General features: G+C 36.5%; 1 protein-coding gene across 2 annotated transcripts in view; it reads right to left on the reverse strand.

Annotated features, from left to right (window-relative positions):
* Nucleotides 1–692: 692 nt before the first annotated feature.
* The window catches only part of skap2 (src kinase associated phosphoprotein 2), a 298,277-nt gene continuing 274,273 nt past the window's right edge, over nt 693–24,696 (reverse strand). For both annotated transcript variants that reach the window (XM_080205649.1, XM_080205640.1), the window contains exons 12-13: nt 2,689–2,791; nt 693–1,701 (exon numbers count right to left, since the gene is read on the reverse strand). In XM_080205649.1, coding sequence (XP_080061775.1) covers nt 2,699–2,791 — 93 coding nt within the window. In that variant the 3' untranslated portion in view covers nt 693–1,701; nt 2,689–2,698. The remainder of the gene's footprint in view (nt 1,702–2,688; nt 2,792–24,696) is intronic.

Raw genomic sequence — 24,696 nt, forward strand, 5'->3', positions numbered from 1 at the left:
TTAATTCCCTTCTCTTCTGAAGCCTCCTTCATGACTGCTTCTCTAGGACCTGTTGCAGTCTCAACAGTGGCCACCACTTCCAGTGACATTGCTGGAACTAGTGATGTGCCAGACCTCGAATTGGCTGACAACTCCTTAATGTGGGTCTTCACCTTTAAAGGCAGAAGGAACCCAGTGATACCTGATTGACATTTAATTCCACTGGAGCTTTCAAAAATGGGTGTGGTGGCGTTGCTACCAGCTATTTGGCTGGTGGAAGGGGTCACCGCTGTGATCATTAAATTCAGCCCACAGTGCTTCTGTAAAATCATAAATATGGATGTTAGTTTTAGATAGTGTTACTTTTATATTTCTCATAACATTTACATCAATCATTGTGAAATTAAATGTATTTAACTGTATCTTTTACAAAGTTTGAAAACTGATGAAAGCTTAATTATTGACAAATATAAAAGAGAGGCTCCAACTGAAATGGGTTTGAGATATCAGAATTTAGTCTATAAAATGTGCAGTTTTCTTTTGAGCTGTTTATAAGACTGTTTTTACAGCATATATATGCCAGTCACATGCACGTATAAAGTTTTAAAGAATAGTTTAAAAAAATTTCATTTACAAGCAATAAACTGAAATTGTATATTAGAATTACTTTACAAGGTCTCATGCATACAAAAAATTCACTTATGAACAAAAGGAGCAGTTCAAAAGTATTTTATTATATTAATGTTAGTCATAATTCTAAGGCGCAATAGTTAAAATTGTTTATACACTCTAAATTCACCACTTATAGCAAAACCTGAAAGAAATTTTCAGCTCAACTATGCTGACAGTAAAATTTGGCTACATATTTTGAGTCAATTGAAAATTCCTCACAACAGTACTTAAAAAATAGACACAAAATTTAAAAATAAACTCAGCAAGAAAAAGTTCAACCTCTTTAAATTTTGAGATTAACAGGCCATATGGCATCATAATCATTTACTTTACCTTGTTGTGTTCAATTACTACAATCAACATACCAGTTTCCAAATTAATCATAACACAGTAATTTCATTAGTTACACAGCAGGCATTTAAATTATTAGCATAACAACAGTTTGCACACAATTAAACTTTATTTGAACCTTAAAATTTGCAGACTGGAACATTAGAACAAGATTCAATAAAGTGAAACAGACAAGACAGAAAACAGTGCTTACTGTTACTTCATGACACACACACACACATGGGGAAGAGAGGCATATTACCCTCAGCCCCTTACATTTTGACTCTGTTTACAAATTAAGTGAGTTCTAATGGCAGGACTTGGAAGCAATGAAAATATCCTGGCTAAATATTCAGCAAAGATGTTACATAAAGCCAGTGTGAAGTCTCAAGCAGCTAGACTTCATAGTGATGCACAAGCACAGAAAAATAGAAATAATGCATCAGTGAAATGATGAAAGATAATTACAATAATGAGGAAATAATTTAATTAAACACTTAGCTGCTTCTTGATTTTCACATCTGTGGCAAGAGGATAGATTATATTGTTAATAAGATGATATTATCTTTGTGATAAAATAAATTGGGAAACAGAAGTGCCATCGTATTGGGTGAGAACTCCCTCTCCTGGCTAAGATCAGACAAGCTCTGCAGTGCCTTCAATCCAGTTTTAAAAAATCTCTTCATGTACAATGGAACGTCACTGTAGGTAAATGAGTGCCTGCAAAGGGAGGTGGAGAGGGTATGAAAGAAAGGAGTAGAACAAATAATTATGAAGTATATAGCAAACTACTGCCATCTAGTGTTTTCTTACAATATCCTTATACATGTCAGTGAACTCCTTTATCAAAGTGGTGGCTTATTGTGACGCATTTCAAATCTAAGCAGAAACAAATTACCATGTCAAATTTTAACATAATTTCTTCTAGAACTTCTACAACCCTTGCATCAAATAATATCAATTTTGTATTAGTAGGCATATTGTTAAATCGAGCTGGAGCAGGTTTCCACACCAAACCTCATCCACTTGTTTCTTTACTCATCTGATTGTGCCTAAAATATTGATAATTATTTTGGAACATGAAATGTTGACACGATGCTTTTAATGTGATAGATACATCACAATAATGTTATTTTTGGTTCTCTCATAAGTATTTTACTTATGGGAAAAAGTGCCTTGAGATTTAAGTAATTTAACTTGTAATTCAAATTTTCTAAGAAAAACCCAGTAATTAGCACTTGTATGAATATTTTTATGCAATATACCTTTCTCTAGATATACTATGCATTTTGGTAGACAAAATTGCACAAATCTTTTTAGTTCAATATTGTAAGGAATAGCTGTCATAAAAAGGTAAATTTCACTTAAGTGTTATAATTGGTGTTACAGTTAGTTTTCAGGAACACTTGTCAGGTGACATATTCTCACTTATTTACAGTGGGAAAAATGCATAAAATCAATAAAATACAAGAATAGGCCCAAAAGTTGCTATTTTTTTTTCTCATTCATTTTGTAAATAATTCCATGGGAATTCTTTTGCAGTTTGTAACACAGTGATTCAAAAGTCTACCTCCTAACCATAAAAAAATCCAGAAACTATTTTAAAATTACAGGATGAAACCTTGACAAAAATGCTTTCTATATAAATGATACGGGAATAAGGTACTTATGGTCTATTATACTGAGATTCAATTAAAATGTACTTACCCAGACCTTCTCAAATGTCGTACATCTCAATTAGGTAGTCCTTGGGCACCAAGCCAATAATTCCCTTCATTTGTCCTATCCACCACCCATGTGAATTATATTCCTAAAATAACAAATATACTCATCAGTATAATAGTGAAGATTTAAACAAGACAATTTAGCAGAATGTCAGAATGTATAGTGATTGCAAACTTAAATAAAGCTTTATATTGTTTCAAACCCAACAAAGTGACTTAGAAAGATATAAAACTTTTAAATATTAAGACATTCAACATTTAGAAACTTGCCACTTGCTACATGGTTCCTTTGTAAACTATCCTGCATTATGCAACACTTGAATATTTGATTGAAATGAATGAAAAAAATGCAAAACATTTTGTTTGAAATTCTATTGCAAGTTTAAAGACTATGAAAAATAACCAGAATTTTTGAAATAATTTAGCGTTATCTTGCAAATATTTATTTGTGGAAAATGGTAATGAAATTATCGCTGGCCAAGTTTAATGAATATTTTGATTATGGTTGAAAACATGCTTAAAGGGCATCATTTTGGAAATAAAATCATGTGAAATGGTTTGTTCGTCATGAATTTAGAAGTCATGCCATCTCATATTAAATGTCTGATGTTTTAAATTGTTTTGTTTATAACATCAAAGTGTTGCAAGATCAGACAAATACAGCACCAGAATGCAATCACGCAACAAAGCTATATGTACACATGTATAATATCAAGACTCCTGATTAACATACATCGGCAAAATCAATTGAAAGTTGCAGGGAAATTGGAAGAAACGTAAAAGCTGCTGAAAATCCAAAAGTACAAGTATATTTTTTATTAATTCATTTTTGACAAAGGGAAAATACCATTCCCAAGAAATTAACTGAAATATTGGGGCATATTATTTCGAACTATTTTACAAGCATCACAACCAGAAAAACCCCAAAATAAATAATATCATATTTAACAATAGCACAGGTGCTAAAAATTGTAAAATTAGATCTTAAAAGGCTATGGTGAACTGTATTTCTCTCAAGTAGAAAAACATTCTTTTTTTGATAAATTTAAATGAATGAAAATGTTTATGTAGGTTTTATATTCAATTCAAAGATAGTAATTCAAAAAATAATTTCATGTTTATATTTTAACTATATCTTCATTTTGAAATAACAATGCAAAATTATTTAGCAAACTTAATACACCACTGATAGATTTGGGAGACACTGTACAGGTATCACTTTATCTAAGATTAAGAGTATATTCACTTAAAGTGATATGAACTTCTGCCAAAAGAGGAATCAATACGACAAACAATTAGGGCCATCTGGTTTTCTGCACATTACTGTGACAACAAATTCTCTCAATGCCAACATGGCTGAAACAGTAAAGAAGAACAGAACCTGGGTTTCTAACTATCCAGGTTCAACTAATCAGATTTCAGAACCTCATTCCATGTTTAACTGGTATGTTTTTAAAATAAATTGCTACATTACTCTTTCAAAAAAACAAATCAGCAAATTATCACAAGCAGTAACAGTAGTAAACTAAACTAAACAAAGGAAAATAAAATATGGTGCGCAATATCTGAAAAATTTCTAGTCTCAAGTGAAAACAAGAAAAAGGTATTTCACATATTAATGAAAATGACATTAAAATGGCATGCTTATCTTAGTTTTCAGTGTAAGATAAGTTACATTCACACTTTAGAGAAAGAAAATGCCCTCTTCAACAGTGGCCAGACATTTAATTTTATTAGAGCCCATTTTGTTATTTTGTTTTGCACATATTTAAAACAAAACATTATCTGGTTACAAGTTAACCAACAGATACTGCTACTGACTGCTCTTTGTAGTTAGGAAAATATATATGAAATACTTAAAATTTTATCCATATATACTTTGATAAAATAAAAATGTAAATTTAGAAAAGCTGAAATAGTTCTGGACTATTACCATAGCAAAACTACAAAACATATTTTTTGTAATATCCTGTAAGTATACTTCGTCACTTGCAAAATTAAATTATGAGTAAATGCACATCAATTTCCAAGAATTTGTTTTATGAAGTTGACAAAATAGAACTGGTCAAACATTACTGTCTTAAGTAAATTCCTAATATTCCTTTAGCACACATTTTAAAAAGAGCTTTACTGCATATTAAGGAAATCTAAAAAACCTGTGGCTTATGTAACGTCCAAATATTCTTACTCAACAATCCTTTGCAGGCTAATTACATGCCCTGACAGCCCTAAAGCAGGAAATACAGGCAAAAAGAAGCATTGCAAATTACACCATTCAACCTTATGCTTTATCATTACTATTCAAGGCAAGAGCCTGCGGTGCAAAATAAATCGCAATTAAGCCCAATAAAATCTGCATTTCAAATTTTTAAAGATGCATAACTACGTAAGTACATCCTAAACATAGAATTTTGTTCAGTCTGTGATTATGGCACTATTCCTTATTGTCAATGTTTTATGTTTAGTAACACTTTTACACAGAAAGGATTTTTAAAAAACAAAATATATAAATTCAGCATTCACATGAGAGATTTAATTAGTCAGCCAGTTTTTATTAAAAGAGCCTAAATTCAACTAGTTATGTTTAAAACTCCCTCTGGATAGATACCTGGTAATTTCTGCAGTATTGTGTTGAACGTATCTACATGTAAGCAATAAAAAGGTTTTTCAAATTAAGCAAGTTTAGCCCAACAAGAGATGTTATCCAATTATGTTTTGATCCTAAAAGTTTAATGAAAAGTGAGAATTCCATTGCAATCCAAATTTCTACTGATGCTAATTATTGAATTTGAAACAAAAATATTGTAAACTTTCCAGCAGATATTCAGTGTTGGTAATGAAATTTCAAAATACATATTTAGCAGCTTCAAATGTACAGAACTGAATTTCAATAAATGGTCAAATACAAATGAAACTGATGGAAAAAAGATCTCTGAAGTTTTATCTTTTCCTACAGATGATCCAAGTATTAGAACGAAGGATGGTTTTTCAGTACAGGTGGTACACTGTTATTAACTGGAGACATCTCTATGGCTCCTGAGGATATTCCTTATTGGGGTCATTTTGCAAGATTTTGTATTAAAAATTAAAGGTGTTCAACAGGTCAAATTGTTATATTTCCTACGTGAAGCAAAAGATATTTACTGGCTTCTGCACAATGTTCTGTAAGAAGGCATGATCTGGTCACCAGACAGTCTGCAGCAACTCAGGTATGTGCAAGTCAGCCATCTGGTATTCCTCAATGCGTAAAACCCTTGATGTTACCACAGAAAAACACAGGCACAAATAATTGTACATGGAGGGAACTATTTACGTGAAACTAGCTGTTTATAAGGGATGTGATGTCAATTTATAGAAAAAGCAAATGTTTTTCTATTAATCTGATATGTAAAATTAAATTATACAGTCACCTCTGTTACTAGCAAAAGGTTTTGTTGCCAACATCTGACAAGGCTTAGGTAATTACTGCCTTGAAGCTTTTTAGATTCATGCAGTAATTCTTAAGATCCAAGGCTGCAGCACAGCTTCTAGTATCAATATACAGGCAAAATAATCCTCGGGAGAAGCAATAACTGTATGATGAACAAGCAGCAGAGTGAATGGCATTTCTTGGGAATTCACCTATTCTTGAAAGAAAATCACTACAAAACTAACAAAAGTTGTTGTGAGTGAAGTATTTGGCTTTAAAAAAAATGTTTTGTACATTGCTGTTAATAATGACAAGAAATCCTAATATAATTTTTGTAATAAATGGAGTAAGAAAATAATTCAAATTCAAAGTTAAAATGACATATTTTGTTCTTTGATTTATTAAATTTACAAGGCATCACATTTTAGATGATGTCAGTGAAAATATGGGGGGAATTTTACCAGAAAAATGGCAGCATGTTGGTTCTGGTGTGAAAAACAGTTTTCTCTCCAGATCATACGCTGTACTGTCACAAAAAAAACAGCTGGGTGAGTTTTACACTGTCGTCTGTGGGGGCCTCAACACATTGCAAAGCTTGTTTAAAGGAAGCCCTGATTAAAACAACAAAACAACCTTCTCCCCACCCCATCATAGAGGTCTCACGCAGCGAGATTCACGACTTCCCAGTTTTGCTGGATATTGAGCTTCCGCCGCTGATCCCACAGACAGCGAATGTGGGCTCAAGATCCTGCCCATGATATTCTTTTATGCATAGTGACATCTGAAAATACAAAATAATTCCTATAGTCAGTAACGGTGTTTCAATGGTGGCCTGAAATTGATCTCAGACCACAAATAAAAAAAAATGAAATCCACTGCTGAAGAATCTCTTCAACATAATTTGAAATTATGAAAGTAAACTCATATTTCACTTCAGCAGCAGTTGGTAGCTGCTTTACAGCAGCTTCAGGGCCATTCACACATGGCACCAAGTTAAAGTCCAACAGGTTTATTTGTTAGCACGAGCTTTCGAAGAACTGCTCCTTCATCAGGTGAGTGTAGGACTTGTTTCACAAACAGGGCATATGTAGACACAAGCTCAATTATAAGATAATGGTTGGAATGCGAGTCTTAACAGGTAATCAAGTCTTTACAGGTGCAATGTAAGTGGAGAGAGTAATAAGCACAGGTTAAAGAGGTGTGAATTGTTTAAAGCCAGGACAGTTAGTGAGATTTTGCAAGTCCAGGCAAGCCGTGGAGATTACAGATAGTGTGACATGAGCCCAAAGTCCCGGTTGAGGCTATCTTCATGTGTGCGGAATTTGGCTATCAGCCATGGGGACTAAATTCACAACTCAATATACCAATATCTTCATGCACAGGTTTGAACAAGACTTCTTCACCGCACAGAATCTTCAATCAATGCTATACACCAGATACATCAATGACATTTTCTTCCTTTGGACTCATGGTGAACAATCACTGAAACAACTATATGACGACATCAACAAGTTCCATCCTACCATCAGACTCACCATGGACTAGTCTCCAGAATTGGTTGCATTCTGGGACACACACATCTCCATTAAGGATGGTTACCTCAGCACCTCACTGTACCGCAAGCCCATGGATAACTTCACGATGCTCTACTTCTCCAGCTTCCACCCTAAACATGTTAAAGGAGCCATCCCCTACGGACAAGCCCTCTGTATACACAGGATCTATTTAGATGAGAAGGATCACAACAGGCACTTACAGATGCTGAAAGACACCCTTTTAAGAACAAGATATGGCACTCAACTCATCGATCAACAGTTCCGATGCACCACAGTGAAAAACCGTGAAAAATCTCCTCAGAAGACAAACACGGGGCATGGTTGTCCAGTACTTCTCTGGAGCCTTTAACATGTCATCAAAGAAAATGAACTTCTCGCCAAGGCCATCCCCATACCCCCACTACTTGCCTTCAAACAGCCACGAAACCTCAAACAGACCACTGTACGCAGCAAACTACCCAGCCTTCAGGAGAACAGTGACCATGACAATACACAACACTGCCACAGCAATCTCTGCAAAAAATGCTGGATCTTTGACACAGATGCTATCATCTCAGGTGGGAAAACTATCCACCAGATAAATGGTACATATTCTTGCGACTCGGCCAACATTATCTACTTGATACACTGCAGGAATGGATGTCCTGAGGCATGGTACATTGACAAGATTGTGCACATCATGGCATTCACACATGAACACTTAAATGAATTTCAATTAATTTATGAACTAAAGCTAAATATTTAAAAGCATTTTAAAATTTAAATGCAGGTGGTGTAAAATCAGGGAATGACAGTAAGAGTATCATATTAACAGATTATAATGAAAAAAATAGGATTTAACATTCCAATGTTCTTTCTAGACAGTACTGTTTGATGACAAGAGTTTAAAAAAGCAATTAGAGATTAAATAATACTAGCTAATATGGAATATCTTATTAAACTTTGCAGTCTTTGTAGTTTTAATAGAGATGATATTCTAATTTATTGACTAATGGTATCTTAAAGAGATGACATTTGAAACTTGAACAATATTTTTTGACACCAAGAACAGGTAATCCAAGGTGACACTACAGGAGTTAAGGTCTCACGAGTATTATGCTTTAGGTGATAGCCCATACATACATTGTCATTTTTGACAACCGGTAACCTGATCAAACATATGAATGAAGTTACAAGTTTGTCATACCTGCCATGAAAATCAAAGAGCTTTGAAAGGAAGGCGAAGAACTATTGAGAAGTTCAAAATATTGACATCACTTCTACAATTCAAGTACTGAGAAAAATTGGAACTCCCATTATATGTTCAATTTTCCAAAATATCCTTCCCTCAAATTTGGCACTTTGTTCTAGAGTGAACTCCAGTGATACAATATGAAATCTGCTGCTTTATGGCATGGCACACTGTTCAGCATAGAACGGATTTTCTAAAAACATTGCATCAGATTACTGAATGGTCAATTCCTTTGTAAAAATAGTTATTCAGATAAAATACAAAGTAGTTATCCAAAAGCAGTCAAATCACAATGCAGTCACTCAATGATTTGGGAACAACTTACATTCTGGAGCTCTACGTAGACCATTTTTTTCCTACATATTTGACACATCACATTTTTTCCCTCACTGGTGAGCATATATGCTCATTAGTGTTCATGTATTTTTTGGCTAAAATTAGCAGGAAAAAGGAAGTTCAGCCTCATGGAATTTGACACATTGCTCATTAGATTTGTGACTAACCTTAATCATTTGTGATATTTAATGTTACTGCTGTCTTCTTTTTAGGCTTTTCACTCCTTGTCAGAGCATAGGGCATAGACAAATTCCCTCCATCTATTCCTGTTTTGGGCCAAACTCTCCAGTTATTGCCACGTATAGCCCTTGGCTCTCATCTCGCTTTCTGTATCCCGACTCCTTGCATTTCTTGGTCTGCCTTGCTTTCTCTTTGCTCACAGGTTCCATGTGAGAGTTAGCTGTTTAATGTTGTTCTGTGGCTTTAAAATATGGCCATGTTCACCTTTTGATTTGGAGGATCGTTGGGTCTTATTTTGTCTCCTTCCACAGCCTGGTATTATTGGTGATATTTGACCAGTTTATCCTAAGGATCCTTCTGAGGCAACTGTTGGATTTTCATCAACCTTGCTTTGGTAGTCCTCCATGTTTCATAGCCATAAAGGAAAACAGACTTTACGCTGGTGTTGAAGATCTTTGGATCCTCACAGAATAGCTGGAAGATTTTGAATTTGCAGATGACTCGGCTTTATTATTACACAACCACATATAGATGCAAGATAAAGTCTGTCACTTGACGCAAATATCAGCCAAAATTGGCCCCAACATCAATAATAAAGAAAACAAAGATAATGCGAATAAATATCAGGTATAACAACTCCATTAAGATAAGAAACGCGGAGCTAGGTGAAGTAACATCTTTTACCTATCTGGGAAGCTTTTGTAAGTACTGCTTGTGGGACAGATGAACATTAATCACTCTCTCTAACACCTGGAAATCAAAAGAGATCACCAAGGCCACAAAGCTAATGATCTCCAATTTCAATGTTGCTGCATATATGCATAAACTGTTGTAATATTAAACAACTTTACAAATATTTAATGCACTTCATTACATAGTAAAGATATACATGGAATTCTCCCACGTGGGTACATATTCCCATTGCAGTGACCAGCAGGAAAACAAATCTTCTGGCCATGATCTTATTCATTATGTGCTTGAGTGTTTCATGCCATATTCAGCAGTGGAGCAGGACTGGATGGCACATAGTCTGGATGCTGTATTGAAATACTGGTTGGGATTTTGCAGTCCCATTGATGGTGCACGTTCACCATGAGTTTCTTGGCAGAGAGGTGCATTCAACAGGAAACCATTGATAATGTTGAAAGCAGATGATGCTGGCCAATGGTGAGCTATCTCCACCATTGTGAGACATGCATTGCGTTGTGCAGAAAATCCCACCCATTATTGAAGAAGGTAGATCACCTGAAAATGAAGATGGATCTCCGGGAGCACCCTGAAATTGGAAGATGGACTCCTGAGGACAAAGATGGATCTTCAGGAATATCCTCAGGCTAGAATATGAACCCCATCCCAAAACCTGATCTGCCCATTTGCAGATGTTTCCCCGACCCACTGTGCTGGTGGTCCAAGGTTGCTCCATCCTGAACTCCGGAGGCAGCCCCAGGCAACATTCCGATGAATCCCGACATTTACACACCATGTTGTTCCAAATGTCTTTCACACCAGCGTGTTTTCCTTGGATGGATGAAGCCTTCATCCACATCCCATTTACAGGTTGCAAATGAGGTTCATGCTGGCTTTTGGTGGGTTTTCTGAGCCGCCCTGGCGGGCACCAGCAGGAGATCCTGCAGTAAATTCACTTCAATGTGAAACCAATTTCTGGGCTGCCTGCTATATTCTTCCACCATGTCTGCATTAAACATGCTGTCGGAAGCTTCAGAGAATTCTGCCGATAGTATAATAGTGTACCTATGCTCCAGGGACGCAAATAATTCTTCACGTAACATTAATCAGCCAAAGTTTTCTTAAACCCCATTTTCACATCAGCATCTTGAAAATGTAGTATGTGTTGATGTGTTAAATGATGCAACTATCAAGTGCAGGATCTCTTCAAAAGAAAGTCTCCACCCAAATCTTTGGCAGCATTTTCCCTATTAACATAACAAATTAGCTGATTCTGCAGAAACAAATTAAGAGTGCCTACAACATGTACCAGATGGTAGAAAAGTAAACAGATTTGAGGGAACAAATAGAACAGCACAGAAATATACATACACAATGTAACAGTACAGTTCAGTGATGCTATACTCTCCATTAATACAAACAGGTCTCAATTGGTTCTTTACACAAATATTTAACTGAATGAATATTTTGATTTTTTTTATTATATGATCACTATTTCATTATCACCATTACACATTTCTAATTTTTCACTGAATTAATTACAAACCTATTCAAAACAAGTAATTTCCAACAAGGAATATATTGTCAACGCTGTTCAAGCTAATACATTCTACAATATAGCAATGTCTTTGACTCAGGGAATCTCTGAAGTGCAAAAAGATACATTCGTAGTGAGAGAAAAAAATAGCAATGATGCATAAATCTAACACATTAGCAATTATTCTACTGCATTATATGATCACCATTCCATATAAAATTTTCTTCCCATTGTTTAGGCTAATGTTTTAAGAAATGTATTTTTCACGTTTTTCAGGGATGTATAAAATAATATATTGTGCACTTCTGTCACAGATAATTTTGGTACCAAATTGCATAGCTGAGAATGGCAGTCTCTGCATGACCTGTCTAGTGTAAATGAAAGGAATTTCCAAAAACAAATAGTGGAGTTGCGCAAGAACTCTCTTCACTATTATCATATGCCACATCATTGATGTATTTTTATAAAACATAGTTCTTTCTAAAATTTATGCTATTTCCTTTTAATTCCAGATTTTTTTAAAATCACATATATTGAGGAATATTCATGAAGAAAATTATTAAACTTCAAATTCCAAGTAATATTAGTACTCCAAATGCTTTTCCTTACTAAGCTGAATGTCATGATTGTAGAATTCTGGGCATCAGCAAAGAGTACCCTTCCGCTAATAAACTGTATATGGGGGAAATGGGCAAGTGGAAGACAGGCTTTGCCCGAGTTAAAAACCTACCAGCTTTACCTGAATACATTTAAACATTTTCCAGCAGAAATCATGTAGAAACTGGCAACTAGGTGGAAATTCTTCCCTCTTTGCTCTATGGATGCCACAAACAATAGCATCACCTTTATATTTGCCACTTGGGCTAAAATTAACTGAATCAACGTGAACTGGGGATGAAACCAGCATTTTTTTTCAATCAAATTATTGCATAGTATTATCAGGTTCAATTGAAGTCCGCAGCTGTTGAATATCTATGAATCTTTCCAATTAATTAATCTATAGAAATGAATATTTGAAACGTGTATTAAAATACACCAAATTTTGATTTATTACTTTAGGCTGTCGGATTGTATCTTAGTTTTCATATTAATCATTTAAATTTAAAATTACCAATGCACATACATTCGTAGTCATTATACAATTACTAATGCCATTGACGAAACAGGATTGCTTTTGTACGATTAGTATAAGAATCCATGAACTCAAGACATCTATGAAAATGTACATGATGTACATTTTTCCAAAGCCACTGAAACACAGTGATAGTGTTATGGCAGTAAGTGAACCAAGTAGTCATGGACAAGGAATTTGCTAAAAATGCATTATTGAGGGAAATGCCACAAGACCATATGCATCAAAATCCAAAATTTGTTGGAAAACACATTATCACATGTCACAGCATTGATATTGATTCAAGGAGCATGGAAGAAGCACAGATAGTCAGAAGTAGGCCTGCTTTGTATACAGGACATTTTGTTTGGAGACGGTGGACATTCAATGCTTTTTCTATAAAACAGGTCTCATTAAACAGAAGGAGAAAACTTAATTATTTGTTGATTACCATTTTAACTTTTTAAAAATCTTTTTACTTTTACCTGAGTTACTTAACATGAGTTGAATTTATATTTTCTTACTTTGTCCAGGTACTGATCATACGTTGTCAATGAATTATGTATGGATATACTGACCTTTTAAATAAGACTTGGCTTTTTAAAAAGGACCATACAATCCAAAAATTGGCTGAGAATGCAGAGTAAACTTTCCTGGAATCCCAATGTAGATTATACTCAGTCCTGAGTGAGACAATGGAATGTCGCATACTTTGTCAGATGGGGGCATCTCAAAGGATGAAGCAACGCAAAAACTGATCTGAAATCTCCAGTAGAGACAATGGAAACTCAGTTTCCTGCTGAGAAGATAATATCTCCTTCAAGTTATATTCCAGAGATATTTGTGGTTTTCCCCCTTCCAGAAATATACAAAAAAGGGTTAAAAACCAATTGCAACTCTGGTTCTTATGCTAGCTCAACTGTGCTGGTTAGTGTGGTGAGGATCACAGCTGGAGAACATCAAATAGCTACCCCTGCAGTTGGCAGGTAAGAAGTCTCTGTCTCTGATTCCTGGATGCATGTCAAGTCAGCAAAAGCCACAGCTGAAAAGGAAGCAGGCCAACTATATTCAGCTCATCTGCAGAACCAAGAACCTCCAAACTAACTGCTCAATTGCCAAAGTCAGCTTTACCAAATCCACAGAACTTGACAGCTGGAATGTTTCACTGTCTACACTTCGTGGACCTGCCAAGGAATGATGTATATATGTTTTAAGAAATATTTCTGGATTCACTTCTCAGCCAGAATGCTCTCTTTTGGGATGAAGTTCAATGGCGGAGGTGGAAATGTGGAATTCTTCCTGCTGGTGGGGTTGGCAGAAAGACATGCCAAGCTTTCTGTCACTATTCTCATTAAATATGCAACCAGGTGTTTTGTTCCATATTGAGTGGCAGGGCAGGCCTGATGGCATGTACTCTGCCATCCTATCTGAGCGCCAGGTTGAAAAGGTGCCCAATTTCACTGACCCACTATGACAGGAGGAAGGGGGACCCTCCTGAAAATTAAGATGGATCTTTAGAAGCATTCAGAGATGGGAAGAAGGGCCTTCTGTGAAAGAAGATGGATCTCCAAGAATATTCTGAAGCTGCAGGTTAGACCCACTCCAGGACAAATAATCTGGAAGGCCCACCTGTAGATACTCCCCCAATCCACTGCTGTGGGGCTCCAGGAGCACCAGGAGAAGTTTTGAATGGCCTTCATCCTGAACTTTGGAGGTAGCTCCAGGCACTGTTGATGTGAGTCCCAATATCTGCATGCCACCTTGTTCCATATATGTTTTGTGCTGGTGTGTTTTCCTGCTGGCATTGTGAATCCGCCTTTTTGGGCAAGCCTTCATTTGGATCCCATTAACAGGATATAAATTAGTTTCACGCTGGCCTCCGGGAGTTTTCTGACCTGCCATGGTGGGACCCAGCAGCAGATTTGATTGTAAATTCACTCTAGTGAGATACCGATATTTGGGCCTCCCACCATATTCTCCCCTCATGCCTGAGATTGAACCTGCCAGCACGGGCTCGGGAGAATTCTGTCCCACATTCCTAATCTGTGCACACGGGCGTACATTGTTATTATTTTACTTGCATGTTAGTAACTATTAAACTCACTCTGTCTTTAGCTCAAGAAATCTTGGTTAATTTGGTTCTTTTTGAAACATGAATACATTTGTACATTTGGACTGGGAAAAGGTAACAACAAAGGAAGGGAATCTTTTTTAATTAACCTTGTGACCAACTGAGGGGTTTGAATAAAGACAAGGAGCCAGTTCACCTCATCTGAAAGCATAACCATTTTGGGTTATCCATCCAAAATCAAATTGTAGGCTTGTGCCAAAATAGTTCCCACAGAGGGGATACAGGGTAACAAATTGGGTTACACTGCCTATGAAATTGGCGTAACAATGCTAATCTGTTTATTTTAATTCACCATTATTGCTCTATTTTATAGTTTGAAGCTGGGGCTTTAATAGAACTTTACAATGAAAATATGGTGGGGCAATTAAACTGACTGCATTCATTCCAGTTATGACCTTAAGCATGATTAGTTTGATGCCTTGTTTCCTTTCTATTTTAATGTTTGTTCAAATGCTTTATTTGGTCAATTTTTGCACAGAATACCTTAGTTTCATTACTGAACTGAAAGAATAGGTTTGAACATGATAATTCACAAAGACTTTGAATGAATTAGTCAACTATTTCATTCCTTCATGTACTTTGGTTGGAATATATTACATTGGTCTGATGAATGAGGAAAAAATGCAATAACCTGCTCGCTGATACTCAATTTTAGTTCTGCCAGGGACACTTAGCTCCTGATCTCATTGCAGCCTTAGTTCAAACATAGACAAAACAGCTAAACTGCAGAGGTGAGGATAGAGAGACTGCCTTTGAAATCAAGCAATATTTGAACGAGTGTGGCTTTAAGTAGCCCTAGTAAAACTGGAGTCAATGGGAATCAAGGGCAAAACTCTCCACTGGTTGGAACCATACCTGGCACAAAGGACAATGGCTGTCATTGTTAGAAGTCAACCAACTCAGTTCCAGGACACCCATGCAGGTTTCCTCATGGTAGTGTTCCAAGCCAATTATCTTCAGCTGCCTCATTAATGACCTTTCTTCCATCATATGGTCAGAAATGGGGATATTCATTGCTCATTGCACAATGTTTAGCACCATTCATGAGTCCTCAGATACTGAAACAATCCATGTCTAAATGTAGCAAGATCTGGACAATATCCAGGCTAAAGCTGACAAGTGACAAGTAACATTTGCACCATACAAGTGCCAGGCAATCACTATCTCCAACAAGAGAGAACCTAACCATCATCCTATGACATTCAATAGCATCACTGAATCCCCCACTATTAATATCCTGGAGGCTTAGCATCGATCAGGAGCTGAACTGGACTAGCCATATAAGTACAATGGCTACAAGTGCAGGTCAGAGGCTCGAAATCCCACAAAGAGTAACTCCAGTAAGCCTGTCCACCGTCTACAAGGCGCAAGTCAGGAGTAAGATGGAATACACTCCACTTGTCTGGATGAATTCAGCTCCAACAACACTCAGGAGACTTTATACAATCCAGGGCAAAGCAGTCCACTTGATTGGCCTCCCATCCAAAAACATTCACAGCCACCACTGATGAACAGTGGCAGCATTGTTTACCATCTACAAGATGCACTGCAGGAACTCGCCAAGGCATTAAGATAGCACCTTCCAAATCTATGACCATCCCATCTAGATGGACATAGGCAGCACATACAAGGGAACATCTGCAAGCTCCCCTCGAAGCCACTCACTATTCTGAGCTGGAAATATATCTCTGTTCCTTCATTGTCACTGGGTCAAAATCCTGGAACTCCCACCCTAACAGCACTGTGGGTGTACCTTCAAGAAAGCTGCTCACCAACACTTCAGGGGAAATTAGGAATGGGCAACAAATGTGGCCTAGCCAGTGACACTCATATCCTGCAAATTAACTGATAACATTGCTAAAGCTACTTATACAAGTAGATCACTTGATACATTTTTGAAGCCTAACATTGAAACCTTAAAACACACTCCATAATCACCTTCAGTTGATCATTATGCTGCATATTCAGTATTCCAGCTGCATGAAATGAGGAAGAAATGCACATTTCTGTCAACTATATTAAATATAGTAATGAGGAAGAACAATATTATCAAAGATGTTGTCACTCAGATGAGACACTAAGCCAAGATTCCGTTTACCTGGACTTGTAAACCTCACTGTAGCACTCAAAAAGCAACAGGGAGCTCTTCCTGGTGTCCAAGTCAGTATTCCTTCTTCAACCAAGTCAACCAAAATCAAGATTATCAGATCATTAATTCATTCACTATTTATGGGATTTTGCTATGCACAAACTGTGCTTAACTATATAATAAGAAAACAGTACCTATAAAATAACTTTGATTGTAAAGCATTTTACGACATCTTAAGGGTATAATACACAAGCTTTTTTTCTACCTAATTGTTTAATCCCACCCCCTCCTCCCACCACCATTCTCTTACCCAAATACAGAAATATCAATTTACTAACTTGCATTGAAAAACATTATGAAAAGGATAAGTGTTTAATTGGATTTTCTGGGTTGTCAAATAGATTTCAATATTGGCCAATTAATTACTAAAGTAGTTTCTGCCATATTAACTACTGGAATGAAATTTCATTGTGCGCTAATTACGATATTCAACACTGAAGGAATTATTGTAACCAATGCTGATTGCTTGGTATCACCTCATTGTCATCTCTGCACAACTATCAAAATTAATTTATGACTTATAAAAAGGAGGGGTAAAGACTTAACCAGACTCTCTGTACTGTCCAGAGATAAACCTAATCAAAAAGTAAAAGTCATCTTTGTAAGGCTATATTTTTCTACATGAAAGTTAGAAATAACTGTTGGAGTTAAAAAAAGTAATTCAATAAATGTTCATTCTTAGGCATATGTTTAATATCTTCGGCATTTTACAGAAGAGTATTTCGATTACCTTCCAAACCCTCTTCAAAACAACTTTAATGCTTTTCCACAGGGTTAGAGTTATTTTTGCATTGCCATCGGTTTAATATACTATGTTGTACTTCAGCAAAATATAATGCCTAAGTTGCATTTAAAAGTTGTATGTCTTTTGCACAATATATACAATACAGTGTCTTCTTGGCATAAATATATTTATTAAAACACAAAATGTCAGCTGGTAAGACAGCTTTCCCGAATGAAACATTGAATTCGCCAGTATGTCTTGGGTGGAAACATTTATATTAAACAACATGAAAACAACAGGATTCAGTGTTTTTAAAATGTTTTTGCAAGGAAAACTTAATTAAGTCTGGATAACAAATCACTTCATTTATAGAAGAGGACACTAGCACTGTAACAACCTGTAAGAGGGAGTTTAGATTAACTTCGGACTAAAACAAATAACAGATCAGAGTGAATAGAATATAGAAGAAGTCACAAAGTGCCTGGAATATAGATTACAAAGGTACTGTTTATGTAGATACACATGTAGCCACTATTAGAGAATTTGGAAATGTATTTTTGAATATTCTGTAGTAAAAGCATATATTTTGGTCAATGGTACAATGCTCTAAGGCACAATGGGACATAGTCAAGTGAAAAGAACCACATTCCTTGGAACAATGCAGCTTCTGAGTGAGGGTAATGGCAACGCTCATCAGTGTGGACTCCAGACAGTGCTAGAGGTCTCAGACGGTTTCAATGACAGACATGCTTTTTTTTAAATCAGGTGGAATGTATCAAGTGACTACGTGAAATACTTCCAAAGTCTGCAAACGCATGTAGTCCCATGCTATCGGAGAGTAAACGTAATTGGCCAAGGTAAGTAATCCATACTAACAACAATTGACTCATACCCAGCTCGGGTGAGCAGAAGGACAAGCAAATGACTTCTGAAAACTGTATAATTGTAATAGTGACAGTAATGTAATTTCAGAGTGATTTGAAGTTACCCAAATCCCTCTCCTTTGTACACTGAACAGGCCTGGAAAATAAAGATACATCTTTAACCAGGATACTGTCTCCATGAGTCTGTGTGTTAGCTGAGCCACAAATTAAATGAAAGCCAGCTTAATATTTAATCTTTCGAAAAAATTGGTGCTGTGAGCAGGGTTGTTCATTGGAATCCAGCAGCATGACATGTTTTCCTATGTGGGTGAGTATAGTTTTGTTTACCACCCAGTAGATAGAGGAAATCACATGTCAGGTTGCTGGAGACATAAAATGAGTGACGTGAACAAAAATAGGGAGTGGCGGACACAGTAGTACTAAGTTCGTACTTAATGAGGGGGACAAAGATAAACTTTTGTATTCCTCTGATTAACTGAGTGAGAAACACTGAGCAAGAGGACAGACGTTAGGTGTGTAGACTTGTGCTGAATGAGGGGGGAAACAAAAAAACAGACTTTTTGTATTGCCCTGAGTTGTCAGCGGAGTAAAAACTACACTGCAAAACAGGGGGGACATGAGGGGATAAGAGCCCCATGACAGTGGCCAGTGCAGAGGCAGGGGATCAAAGGGGGACCCAAAGGCAGTGTAATTCAAGGAACAGGAATTAAGCATAGACAATGATAAAGAAAATGATTGAAAAATGATATGACTCAGAATCTCCCAAAGCCGAGCAAAAAGCTTGCTGACTCAGACAGACTAAAAATAGACTTTCTGAAGCAAGGAGCAGGAGCTCAAACCCTTACTAACATTGCAAGGAACCTCAAGGGACCTTTTGCTTTTGTTTCGGAGGTGGGGGGGCGGGGTTGGAGGTGGGTAGTGTGAAGAGAGAAAGGAACTATGTTCTCTCGCCTTACTGGAGAAATATTGTAAATTAATTGGTAAGGTGCAAAAAAATTGATTCGAGAAAACTTGAACTTAAGCTGATAATTTGAGCAGTTTATGAATTTCAGTGTGTTTGTGTAGTCTAGTTACTTGTTGAATGTAGGTGTTTGCTGTTGCATTAGATTAAGAACAGGAATTGTTAAAGCCATTGTTTGTTCTTGTAGAGTATTCATTGCGGGCAATAAATGCCATACTTTACACTTTGGTTTAACTTCAAAAATGCTGAGAAAGCGTTAAAACTTAAGTTTAAAAGTTCTTGAATTTACTTTTGTTTTTGAGTTTGATTAAGTTAAGAAGAATGAAGACCACCATCTGAATCAATTTTCTTTGTTTTCTTTGAAAATTTTAGTTTCATTCCAGTTTAGAATGTTGAGATTGAATGAAAAAAAATGCTGTGAATGAATAATTGGAAGTTTCCATTTGCATCTGAGTGTGTTTAATAAAGTACTTGTATGGATATTTTTGTTATTTTGCTTGTTTTGATGCTTTAGTGTTTTTCCCCTGTGATTTTACAAGTGGATTTGTTCAAGTTTAAAATCAAATGGGAATTGGATTGTTTTAAAATATAAATTGAAATATGATAAGCTTTTGAAATTCCTTAATCTTGAGTATAATCGATGGCCATGTTTGGTCTCAAGAGATAATAGGATATGCATACGCATGTGAGAAGTTACTTCGTTGGAAAGTAAACTGGAATTTTAAATTCCAAGTATATAAATTGGAGTTTGAAATAACCAATTTGAACTTTGAATAATTCCGAGTTCAAATTGTGATAAGGAAGGATTTAAAGCTTGGAGAGAAACATGTGCTCTTTCCTTTGTCTTAGTCTGAAAAAATTGTAATGGCATATTTGTTTTATCTCTTGTTTTTAAGTGGTAGAATCTTCACCATCTTCTGTTCCTAATTTGGTAAGAATTTATATACATTGGAGATTATGAATTTTATTTTTATTTTTAAATTTGACAGAGATTTCAAGCTCTGTCACTTTAAGCAGCTGGAAGTGGAAAGTGACTTCTTTAAAACTGATGAGCTGCGGCAATCTCTATATTGCCTGTTAAGAGCTGTTTGGAGTCTGTAGAAAGTTAACTATTTCAGCAACAGTCGATTTGATCACTCTGAAATTTATGCCTGTGTTAATTTATAATGACAGATTTATGGGAAGCAATTAAATATGCAAATTTTAAGCATAGGATAGCGAGATGTGGAGTAAGTGTGAAAATGTGATAGTCTTAATTTGGTCAGCTTAATTAAAATTTGGGATATTTGAAATGATTATGACAAATCTTGTTGTGGATTGACCTTGGGTTAAAACCTCTTATCAGGTTGTAAGATTTACTCCTGATACAATAAGAACCACAAAAAGGACGACTGTGAAATGAGATACTGGGAAAGTAGAAGAGGAGAAAGAGAGAATGATTCTCAGACCATGGGTGATGATGTAATGACATCCATTTGAGAACTTGACTCCACCCCTTTTGAAACTAGCAGGGAATTAACCCATTTTGTCCTAAGCAAGATGGATCTTCGTGTTTTGGGTTTTAGGTAACTGCAAATAAAGCAAGATTTGCAGTAGTTTCAAGACATTCGAGAATTTATTTGTAGATTTTCAATATAGCAGAAATTATCAGCCTGTATCAAAAGCTAGTAAAGGTGGTGGTGGAGGCATCTAGTGAGGAATTTCAAAAGATAGAATGGTGGGGGACTGCGGCGTTCCATTCATCACTATTGAACTTATAGCAACAGCACCAGCTTTAAGGCTGTCAGATAATAATAGGAATGTTGAAAATTCTATCAGATGCAAAGCAGGCTCAATGGGAAAGCCTGATTCTACCACTAAACTGGCAGATTATTATAGTTATTATATCTAGTGGCATAGGTGAACATTGAATGAAAGGAACACACATGCAATGTGTAGATGAGATGGGAGGGAATGAACAGGGTAATAGAAAATGCATTAAAGGAGAGCTAATAGTGAACAGAAATAAAGGTGAGATTTATTTAATGGATAATGAGAACAACAATGTTGATTAAAAAAAAAGAAACAAAGGGATCCTACAGTTAAGGTAGTAGCTATGGATGTAGGAACAAAGATTTTTTTTTACAAGAGATAAGATAGGCACTAATAGACATTTGAAAGCCCACTACACACTTTTCTGAATTTGGTATAATTCTGACATAAGGAAATGTGCTGTAAGCAAGCTACCTTAAACCAAAGAACAAGCAATCAAAATAGTTTACTGCCCAGAATCAAGCAGAAAGATTTGATTTCTGTTTTAAAGATGTAATGAAGCAAACTGAATAGAATTAAGTAATTGAGTTGATAGAAACCAGAATTTAAACAGCAAAAGAGAACTGGGATATTGAATGCAATTCAATTGATTGGAATATTTTGACTTGGCAGTGAAAGGAAAGTATAAATGGACAGTGGAGTAACCTAGGTCATGGAACAAAGGAACCAAGAGGATACGAAAAGGGAAGAGGTAGAAATGGTGCAATTAATGTAATACTAATTGAGAGCCGAAAGACGTTTTGTTTATACCTCCAGAGTACTGCCACCAGAAGACGGCATCTCACATCTGTTACTTCGCCAAATAGGACCTAGCAGATGGACCATTTGGACAAGATCAGATAACTGAATGTGACGTGGTTGCTAAGCAAATCTGCAAAGAATAATTTTCCTTACCTGATATTGGTCAACAACTAAGGGACATATTCGTATGGGACCCGTTGGGGCAAACAGCCAGACCTTGTTATAATCATGTCATTAACATGGGCAATATAACAGAATCGGAGGGTGAATTACAAATTTAATCACTGGGCACAGATTGGTAATGGGTCCCACCGAGGGTGTGCTTATCCACAGTTCCAGTCAATTTAGGCAGCCTGATCCTCCCAGGCTTTTGTCAAGGGCAGTCATTGTTTGAGCGTATGCTCGGGAACACAGTGCAGGGAACTGGATTGGTGGGTCAGAGGCATGGGCAAAGGGATATAGTGGTTCTGGCTGCAGGAACATATAGGGCAAGAACGTTCACCCACTAAACATAGCTGGAATGCAGGAGGAGGTGACACAAGTGAGAGAACAGTCAGCTTCAATAATACATAACATGCACAAGGATGAAACCCGGTCAGCCAAGATAGGGAGGAAAGGCACCAGTTGTTGCAACATAGGATAGAGGCAAGACAGCCTTTTCAGGGTACCATTAATGCTCTCACAGACAGTCAAGGAGACCATTCAGAAGTTACCCATAGGTTCCAACTATGTTCCATGTATGCTAACGTCATGACGCAAGATGTGCAGGCTAGCCTCTTATAGCTGGAAAGTCATACAGAGTGCCGAATTGGGTCTCCAACGACCAATTAATACACTCAGACTGAGAGCATTACCATTAACTATGAGAGTGCCACTTCAAATGCAGAATAAACACCTATTCGTAGGTATGATGTTGCACATTCCTCACGCAGCAACAATAGCACATATCCAATATTGCAAGTAAGGAATTTGAGGCACTATGAACACGGAGTGGAAGCCAAATTAAAAGAACTGCCCATGGAGGCAGTACAGATAAATGGGATTCTATATATCCTGAACAAGAATAGATGCAAGGCCAGCCATAATGGAAATTGGCTATGCCTGGAGTACATGATCAGAGAGATAGGCTGAAGTGTGAGGACAAATCCTATTATAACTGTATCCCATCCTTACAGGTCAAGAGCCATGTGGTAAATTATGCTGTCATACAGAACACCATTTAGCTTGTTATATTCTTGTATATAACATATACCCATGATATAACAACGCAAACTTGTTGGGGTCTTTTAAGCGACTTCTGGATGAGTACATGGGATTTAATGGGATTGAGGGTTATAGATAGGCCTGGTAGGTAGGGATATGATCAGCGCAACTTGTGGGCCGAAGGGCCTGTTTGTGCTGTAGTGTTCTACGTTCTATTCTATAGTTCGTATCAAAAAGGAAGCACAAATTCCCTCCCACCAACCCGGTCACATTGTGATATTAACCAATTTAACCAAGTTATAATGATTGGTGATCATGAAATTCTCCCAGGCAGCCTGGCAGAAAAGAAAGACGACCTCTAGTAGACTGATGACCAACAGCTGCTGGAATACATGCAAAAGAAATTAGCACGAATGCCTCACCTTAAGGTAGATTGGAACAAATCAAAGAATCAGATCCATGACACTGAACACCTTTGGAAAGTAGAGGCTGACTTAGTTCAAAAAACATGAGGAGAATGATGCAAAGACAGTTCAACAGCCGAGTATATGGGTCAATATATGGAATTGGGGATTGAATAATAATATCCACCAATGGATTCAAATTTAATCCCATATAATAGCCGCAATCACTTGTATTAATTGTTTTTATCATCGCAACATGCTACATCAAATGTCAACTCAGAAGGTGGCAAGTAGACTGACAGTCCTCAGATAAAGAGTTTGTATGCTTGCTGCAGAATAGGCCTCCTGAATCCGAGAATACTTGAAAACAACCATTTAGTGGCCTAACCTTAAGCTATCCAAGGGTCAAAAGGGGAGCTATATAAGGGGCAGTTTAGAATAACTTGGCATTAAAAAAAAATCACAGCAAATATAGAAGAAGTCACAAAGTGCCTGGAATATAGTTTACAATGATACACATAAAGAGAAACATATAACTACTGTTAGAGAATTTAAACATGTATTTTTGAATATTCTATTAAAAGCACATACTTTGGTCAATGGTACAATGCTCTAAGGCATGATGGGACATAGTCAAGTAAAAAGAACCATGTTCCTTGGGACAACACAGCTACTGAGGGGAAAAGCAACTCTTATCAGTGAGGACTCCAGACAATGCTAGAGATCTCAGATGGTTTCAATAAATAGAACATATTTTATCAGGTGCCTGTGGAAAAAAAACTTCCAGAGTCCACAAACTCACATTGTCCCATACTATCAGAGGGTAAATGTGATCGGTCAAGGTAAATAATCCATACTAATAATGATTGACTCATACCCGACTGGGGTGAGCAGAAAGGCAGGCAAATGACTTTTGAAAAATGTATAATTGTCAG

Source organism: Carcharhinus amblyrhynchos, chromosome 2 (genome assembly GCF_965287045.1).
Source record: "Carcharhinus amblyrhynchos chromosome 2, sCarAmb.v2.hapA, whole genome shotgun sequence".
Classification (NCBI taxonomy): Eukaryota; Metazoa; Chordata; class Chondrichthyes; order Carcharhiniformes; family Carcharhinidae; genus Carcharhinus; species Carcharhinus amblyrhynchos.